The 8,948-nt window shown below is 40.6% G+C and overlaps 1 protein-coding gene across 1 annotated transcript; it reads left to right on the top strand.

The window, feature by feature from the left end:
- Window positions 1-8,194: 8,194 nt before the first annotated feature.
- On the top strand, window positions 8,195-8,716 carry LOC143861570 (uncharacterized). The gene has a single exon (XM_077372471.1). It carries the CDS (start codon window positions 8,195-8,197, stop codon window positions 8,714-8,716), a length of 522 nt encoding a protein of 173 aa, XP_077228586.1.
- Window positions 8,717-8,948: the final 232 nt, after the last annotated feature.

Here is an 8,948-nt window from a genome sequence, read left to right as displayed (position 1 = left end):
ATGGTTTAGATCTTCTGACAAGGTAGGCTATATTGTATTTTCAAAAGAAGTAACCTCGGACGCCATAATATATCTCTTGTTCTGTACTATGTGAAAGGTGGTCTCTACTGTTTAGTCATCCGCACGTAGTTGTGCATTTTTTTTAACTACACTAGGGCCCACCTTGTTCGAAGGTCCAAATCATTCGGTGGGGCCTCAATTAGACCTAAGGATATGGATCCCACAGACATGGTTCAAATCCAATTGCTATGTATGCCAAAATCCTGTCCATTACAAGTCCTTTTGATCTAGACGACCATTTGGGTCCATTGACACCCTAATTTTTATATAGTGCCTAATCAAAACAAAAATATACATCCACCCTCACTTTATTTCAATGAAAAGTGCTTTAAACAACAAGAAAATAAATGTAATTATAAAGAATAAATGTAATAAAAAGTGGTTTAATTTAGGGAATAATGAATCATAAATATAATTTTTTTAAGAATAAACTAAAATATTTTTCTCATGAAATTTTTCTAAACGATTCATTAGCCGACCCCAACTTGTTTGGGACAAAGGCTTAGTTGAGTTGAGTTGAGTAAGAAACTAAAATATTTTTCTACAAAATTATAAAAAAACAAAATTGGCGAGCCAATTCTTATAATTAAACATGTAAATTAGAATTGGTACTAGTAGGGTTGAAACTAACAAATTGCTTTATATTATATGTTTTTAGTGTTTGTTTAGTTTATAATGTTGGAACAAGATTAGATTTGTTTGTGCAGCAAAATGTGAAAGGTATGTTGTTTTTATTCTTTCGAGATTCAAGAGGCAAGTTATTGATTTCGAAGTTATTTTTCGGGAAATGATATTTACGCCCCTTATATCACCAGGGACACCCATTTGCCAGTGTACTTTGCAATAAAAACCACTGGATTTTTCTGACATAAAGTACACTAGCCCCTTTTTGCCATTGATACACTGAGGCTGGGTGTCCCTGGTGATCAAAAAGGGCGTAAATTTCACTTCCCTATTTTTCTCTTTACCTCTCCCATTTAGCTCATCTTTAACCTTGTTTAAGCCATTACTAGTGACAACATTCAGAAGGGGCGTAAAGTCCATTTTAAAAAAAGAAAGAAAGAAGTAGAGTGGGCCCACTTAATCGGATGATCCAAAACATTCATTTATTGGGCCACAACGTAAATAGGTTGTACCCCGGAAACCATATCGTCGCTCTATAAGTTCATCCTATGGAGATGGTTTTTGGGGTACAACCTATTTACATTGTGGCCTAACAAATGAACGTCCAATGAAGTGGGCCCTATTGTACTTTCTAGAAAAATACTGGGTTTCATGCCCACACACAGTATGGAATCTCACATTTTAGATATGTTTTTTCCCTATATTTTGGATTAGTTTATCTGTGGCTAGCGGGCCACCTTTTGTCGGTTAGACTTCCCTCCAACTTCTTATTTTTCGGTCGATTGCCAGAGGTTTGCTAGGTATGGTTTTGGAAATTGACCATTAAAATAAGGGTGTTTTGATTATTTCAATATAAGCCAGGTTTTGGCTTCTCTTTTATTTTGGTAGGTGATGATACCGAAATCCGCTTAACACAATCTAGCGGTGATAGAGTTGGTCATGTAAGCAACTTGTACTCACAGAAAGAATGTTAGTAAACTCGGAATTATGGTTCCGGGTGGTATTTCTATATTTAAGCTAGAAATCGGTATCACAGGAACAATTGAAAGGAAGGAGATGAAGTTCAGAGTTTTACCAACAGAGGTAAATGGGAGAAGATATGACTGAACCTGGTCTTCTCAAGTTGCCTACGTACCTCTTTGTTGAGGATCAAGTCAGACATAGTTCCATTATGAGTGTAAGGGTCCCTTTTCATAGAGAAGAAAGAGTCCACAATGATTAGAATCTTACTGTTTTTAGGAGTCTTGCCCAATTGGTCGACTTCCTTGGGAGATAAGTCTATCTATTTTTAATAGATATCATATTTCCCAAAACAAGCAGGTTACTAAATAATAACACTCATTTAGGTGGAAAGTTACTGCCTTTTGAGCAATGCCTCTTTGAGGGGCGGTTTCCCAACTAAGGATGTTGCTATTTATAAGGAGAGGATAATACTTCGTTATCTTTCTTCCTAAAACCAGTGAGTCGGTTTCTAATTATTCGGAAGTGCCACGTGTCAACCATCAACGGTTAGTGCCGATTTTACCCCCAACATATTGCCCCCCACTTCCTTGAGCTATTTTTGGGTCTAGGAAGTAGTTAGAGGATTTTCTATTTTGTTCGTGATTTATTCGGTACCGATGATTCTATGAGTCAATCTTTGTGGTAACCAATCCAACCTTTCTAGTACTTGGTCGGTTTTATAAAACGAAACCGAACCTCCGGAGTTGGTCTCATGAAATGAGGCCGAGTTTCCTTAATGCGGGCCCATTTAATTCCCTCATTCCTCTCTGCACATTATGGGGAGCTGTCAAATCATCTTCGATAGTTGAAACGACGGCCTCTAATCATAATGACGCGATGGGAAGGGACTTCCTCATAATAGGCGTCACTTTTGGGGCAAATGGAATTTTGCCACGTGTCAAGGAGGCGGAAATAAGCCCAAAGAGCGCTTAATTGTCTTTTCACCTCCATTCAAAGTTTATTTATAAAGAGTTCCCTCTCTTATTTTTATTCACCAAATCTTTTCGACAGTGGTTCGTTTCTCTTTCTCTTCTTTCTTTCTACTTTCTTTCCTTATCTTATTCCCCTCCACTACCATGGCCCAAGACCTAGATCTCTCCATCCCTGGGTTATTCGAGGTCCGGATAGTAGACGTTGATGCCATGCCAGAAGCAGAGGTTGTCCTGACGCCTCCACTAGAACCGCCAGTGGAACCGCTGGCGAAAAGAACCAGGAGGGCCTCCTTGGGGAAAGAGGTGGCAGAGGAAGAAATGAAAGAGGACACTGATGCGCCTCTCTCTCCCCCCTGCCAGTACCTAAGAAGAGGCCGTCGAGGGTTGCTCCTCCCTCCCCCGCTCCGTCAGACGACGCCTGCGGGATGTATGACTTGAAGGGGCTTCGATAGTTTGCTAGCAACTATCGACGTTCGGCGAGGCGTGCCAAGGATCGGAGCCTGGAGTTCGCCGCCTAGTTTGTCAAACTAGCAGAGGAGCTATGCGACTTGGAGATGAAGGCGGCGCCCAGTTTCACACATAGTTATGTCATATAGTGTGAAAAATATAACTTTGCATTGAATTTCGGACCTTTCAAACATCAAAACCATCAAAAACCCTACTGATCAAAATTATATATCTCAGCATGAGTGACATTCTCTCAGTTAATCACTTCGCATGGTTCTGACCAGAAAATGGCCGTTTCCAATCCATCGCCATTAAAAGACATTAGTATTTCAGCTGAAAGTTCGCGCTCAGTTTTGACACTTAAAACATTGTTTCTAAAATTTTTCTCAAGGACAAAGTTTTAAGAAATTATTCAAGGAACAACTTTGTCTTCTACAGCTCCGGCCAGAAGCGTCCTAAAAATAGCCGACAATCTGCTGTTACAGCAAACACATTTTGCCAGAAAACTGAAATTTTGAAAGTGATTTTTGACACACCAGATATTGTTTCTGAAAAAATGCACAAATTGACAAAGCTTTAGGGAATTTCATAACGAACAACTTTGTCTTCTACGGATCCAGCTGAATCCGGCCGAAAGCGGCCCAGAAGTTACTCGACGCGATAAATTTCCAAAAAACTATGAAAAATTAACACATTGAATAGTTGAAACTTAAAAAGAGCATAACTCTCCTTTCTTTTGGCCAAATTTGGGCCGCCATATGTCGAACTAACCGAATCGATGAGGTCTACAAGGTTGATATGTTTGTTTTTTAAAATTTTGAGCATTTGAGGTCGAAAAAAGGAAAAAATTCAAAACTGGACAGCATGCATGTAACAAATTTTTTTTTATTTTTAACAATGTTCCAAATCTAATAATCACACAGATTTCTAAGCAAAATTTCACAATATGCAGGTAATAAACATCGAAACCTCAAAACTAAAAAAAAATTCATAGCATTTCATTTCATCGATGACGAACTAGGGTAAGCATGAATCAAGCATCAAAAGCATGCATTTGCATTCTACATGGAAGCTGAAAGTTTGTATTGAAAATCACTCTATCCAAATGGCAAAACTAGCAAAAAGTGACAAACATCAAAGTTGTAGGGGACAAATCAGTAAATATTTGATTAGTTATGCACTTCGGCTGGTTCTCTCTGGAAGTGGCTGAAAAATGACCATCTACGGGCAAATTTGATATTTCAATTCTGCAGTTTTGCTTTTCAAAAGTTCTGATTTAGTTTTGCAAAACAGAGGATCAAAAATATATTTTCAAGAAAAGTGTTCAGCTACAAAGTTTTAGAAAATTAATCAAATAAACTTTTCTCCGTTGACAATTTCTACTGGATCTTGCCGGAAGTGGCCGGCAAACGACCATTTCCGATCAAGTCCAAATCTGCAAATGTAGTGTTTTTATCTAACATCTTAAAATCATCATAACTTTCTCATTTTAAATTGTTACGGGGCCCTTAAGAGGTCAAATCAAAGATCTTGGAAAGATCTACAACTTCCGCATGTATCACTTTTGCTAGATCTAACCGAATTTTAGTAAAACATTAAAAATAGAATCTGGACAACATATAATTCAACACAATTTCATGACATTTCACATCAAAACTTCATTCAAACACAAGATCTATTGGAATTTGACATAAATATATGATAATATATGTTGATTAGGCTTAGATCCATGTTAGTTTCAGTTTTGAAGGTCTTTAAGGAATTCTTCGCAAAAAATGCATAGATTCACCATTTTTCAAACTTTTTCATAAAATTTCACATTAAAAGGCATCCACACATTAGATCTATGGGAATTTCATTCAAATTTAAGATGAAACATGTTATTTAAACCTATATCTACCAATTTTAACATCAGATTTCAAATCTTACACAGATTTTCACAAAACACACATATATTCACCATTTTGCACCGAATTTTGAGCTGAAATATGAAAACGGCCATAACTTCTTTATTTCTTGGCTGATTTTGGGCTATAATATGCCAAATCGAAGATCTCAACGAGCTCTACACCTCTAAGTGAGAAAGTTTTATAAATTTCAACCAAAAATTGATGAAAATGGTAAAAGGAGGCTGCACAACACCTAGTTTTTGCTATTTTCACATCAAAATTCAACTAGAACTCAAAATCTAAGGTGAATTACTTTAGATCTTTATATGAGATATTTTAAACATATTTTGATAGATTTTAGCCCTGGGTTGCTAGATCTAATCATTTTTAGGCATTTTCCACTTAGGTTTCCCATTTTAGGCTAGATTTTCAAGGAAAACTTAAAATAAACTCAAAATTCACTAGCCTTGTGTGAGAAACATCAAATTCTAGCATCTCTTGGACTCTTCTCTTGTATCTTTCCTTGAAATCTTCTTCTTCTCCTTCTTTCTCTCTCAAGATCTCATTATTTCTCTCTCTCTCTATAACTCTTTCTCACTCTAGAATTCTCTCTTTCTCACTCTAGAAAGCTCTCTCTAGAAAGCTCTCTCTTAAGCACAAACCCTAGATTTAGAAGAAAGAGCTCCAAATTAGAGCCTTTGATCTCTATTTATAGAGATTTGAGAAAATTTATCACCCCCTTTTATGTATATTTTGTGTTTTAACTAAAAAAATGGGAAATTTCAAGTAAAACTTGTCATGGGCGACATTACAGGGATCATGCACCCCCTTTCTGCTTTAGTGCAAAAACTGGTTGGCTTACAGGATATTTCACTCCCCTGTTGCACTATCTAACTCGGCTTATCTTATTAGGCAATTCTTGACAGATTTTGACAAAATTTTACAGGGACCTAATTGGGATCCTAACCTACCCTAGGGTACAATTTTGGACTCTAAATCATTCATTTATTAGGTTTTTATTCAAAACAAGATGTAAAGGGGTTAGATCAAAATGGGGTGTCTACAACTGCCAAAGGCTATTACAATTCCCAACAAGCCCTTAGCAGCTAACTTAAATGTAAAGGACAAGGTGAGTTTGTGTCGTTATGGGTTTGAGCCTCTAGCTCAGCTGGTAAAGACCATGTTCGTCGGGGTTCGATCCCAGCTTACCTGCCAACAAAAGAGTTTGTGTTGTGATGGGGTATGGAAAATGTAACCCAATCGTCACACGACACGTGGCACTAAGGCATATCCACAAAGCCCTTACCCCCCAAAGGGTATCACGGTCATTACACCTTGCAAAGGGGAGGATCACGTACTAACCTCACCCAAGGGCCTACACCTGTCTAGGGGTATGAAAACAAAGGTAAAACTTAACCCACTAACAGGTCGACACCTGTCCTAAAAGGGTAAATGAGTAAACTAACACTCAAATCTCCACTATAAATAGCCATCATAAAGACAAGGTAAGTGACCCGAATCCCTAAAAAACACTGTTCATAGCTTTGTTCTGCCTATTCGGACTCATTACTGACTTGAGTGTCGAAGGACCCGTCCGGAGCAACGACTCCGGGTTGGTCTTCTGACCTCGTGTTTCCTTGTGCAGGACTTTGCCTCCCAATAGTTCAGCTACTTGGACTCGCCACGTCAGCTCTTACATCACTGCCTTATCTGTTACCGATTTTTGGTGTAACAGATTGGCGCCATCCGTGGGACTCGAACTAAAGGCTGTTTTAAGTCCCAAGAAAAATGGTAGGATAGAAGAGTACTCGAGCACCTCCAGCTCGGGCCGCCCAAAAGGCACCAAGTCAAGTGTCTCGAGGAGAATGGCTCGCCTCGCAGGTTGTCATTCCTCCACCTGCTACGGAACTGGGCCCTGCTCATTCAGGGCCTCCAGCTCCCGCCTCGGCTCCTACGCCCGAGCAGATTCAGACTCTTTTCCAACAAATGACGATACTAGTCGGTCAATACAGAGATTTGATACCACCGGTCCCTCAAGGACTTCCCTCTGAGGTCCTTCAACCTCCAGAAGAAAGGGCGAACCCGCCAGTACTAGAGCCCGTGCCACTCCGTCGCGATCAGACTCAGCACTCCCATTCGAGACTAGACCACCACTCTAGAACCAGGCATGCCCGAACGGAACCGCATCAACATCGTCGATCTAGATCCCGATCGGCACAGCACTACCGACCCAAAGTTGGCCACACAGAACAGGAAAGATCTTGCTGCCGCAGGAGGAGCCCCGAGAGCTGCTCGGATTCGGCGACAAGTCCCACTGTAGAAAGGAGGAACATACCGTCTAACTAGGGGTGCAACTTGGGTCGGGTTGAACCCGATTTTTGGGCGGGTTGGGTTGACCAAATTCGGGTTGGGTTCGGGTCCGGGTTGGGATTTGGTAACCCGACCAAAATTCGGGTTGGGTTGGGTTGGGTATCAGGCAACCCGACCCGACCCGTAACCCGACAAAGAGTAATACACGTTTTTTACTTTTTGTACTTTATAGTTTTTGACATTTTGTTGTTTCTTTCTATCCTTTGCAAATATAATAATAGATACTTATCAAAAATAAAAAGTAAAGGGCTAAAGTCACTACAGTAAAAACGCTAACCTAGAAGGGATCTCAACTGCAAGATTGAAGCATGCAAAAATTGATTTATTGGATGATCTCAACCTTCTTTTTTCTGGACTAAACACTGGCATATCCTTGTGATTGTGATTGTCATGTTTTCCTCGCATCATTTGTAGTTATTTAATATGTGCATGTGTTCTAGTAGTGTTTTAATGTTTTTTTCCTTTGGTTTTGAACTTAGGAGCCATTTCCCTAACGAAATATCTCATCTGAAATGTCTAAACCCGACCCAACTTGGGAATTCAGGTTGGGTTGGGTTTTGTTCGGGTTAGGGAAAAACCAATTTGGGTTGGGTTGGGTTAGCCATCCCAGGTTGAAAGTCGGGTTGGGTTGGGTTAGGGTTGGAGGTTGAGCTCCTTGGGTTGGGTTGGCCTCAACCCGACCCTAATTGCACCCCTACGTCTAACAGGACGAATAAAAGGACTGACCCAATGTTATAGAGGATTGAAGAAATCGACCACTGGATCGAAGAACTGGTAAAGGACCACTAGCAATCCTCCTTAAGGCCGTTCTCCGGCAGGCCTCCCTTCACTGATAGAGTATTGTGTGCGCCAATACCAAGAGGGTTCAAAATGCCTCATGTCCCACAATATGATGGGACCACTGATCTAGTAGACCACCTGGAGACGTTCAGAACCATGATACTCCTTCACGGCGCCTCAGATGGATTCCTCTGTAGAGCCTTCCCAACAACCCTAATGGGGGTGGGGAGAGATTGGTACTCACGCCTCAAGCCTAATTCAATTGACAACTTCGAGGAGTTCGGAGAGGACCTAGTCCGGTATTTCATGAGCAGTCGGAGGCCACAGAAAACAGCCGCATCGTTAATGGCTTTAAGGCAAGAGGATGGCGAATCTTTGAAAGCATTCGTGATCCGATTCAACAGGGAAGCTCTTCAAGTCCCGAACTTGGATCCATCTGCCGCCACAAACACCCTCCTTCCTGGGGCCAAATCTAACGAGTTACGGCGAGCGCTTGCTTTACGGAATCCACACTCGTTGGACGACCTCATGGCTGGGGCGGAGGAATACATCTCCGTGGAGGAGACCCTCGTTGCTCTTGATACGAATAGGAAGAGAACCTTTGAAGAATAAAGGAACCCTGCAAAACAATGTAGGGATGATAAACTTCCGAGAAGAGAAGGGAGCCCACAAAGGAGAGAGCAAAACTACACGCCCCTTAATACATCTAGGACTCGCATATTGGCTGCGATAAAGGAAGAAGATTCTGTCAGATGGCCAGCCAAGATGTTGACTAAAGGAAACAAGAGGGACAAGTCAAAATACTGTCGATTTCACAAAGACCATGGACATGACACCAAAGAGT

The sequence above is a fragment of the Tasmannia lanceolata genome, unplaced genomic scaffold (genome assembly GCF_043159265.1).
Source record: "Tasmannia lanceolata isolate RefF3 unplaced genomic scaffold, GAP_Taslan_0.1 ptg000037l, whole genome shotgun sequence".
Taxonomy (NCBI): domain Eukaryota; kingdom Viridiplantae; phylum Streptophyta; class Magnoliopsida; order Canellales; family Winteraceae; genus Tasmannia; species Tasmannia lanceolata.
This window is presented reverse-complemented; position numbering and strand designations above follow the sequence as displayed.

Bases quoted from the DNA above. Each gene is read 5' to 3' on its own strand.
- LOC143861570 (XM_077372471.1), top strand. From the start codon at position 8,195: ATGCCTCATGTCCCACAATATGATGGGACCACTGATCTAGTAGACCAC.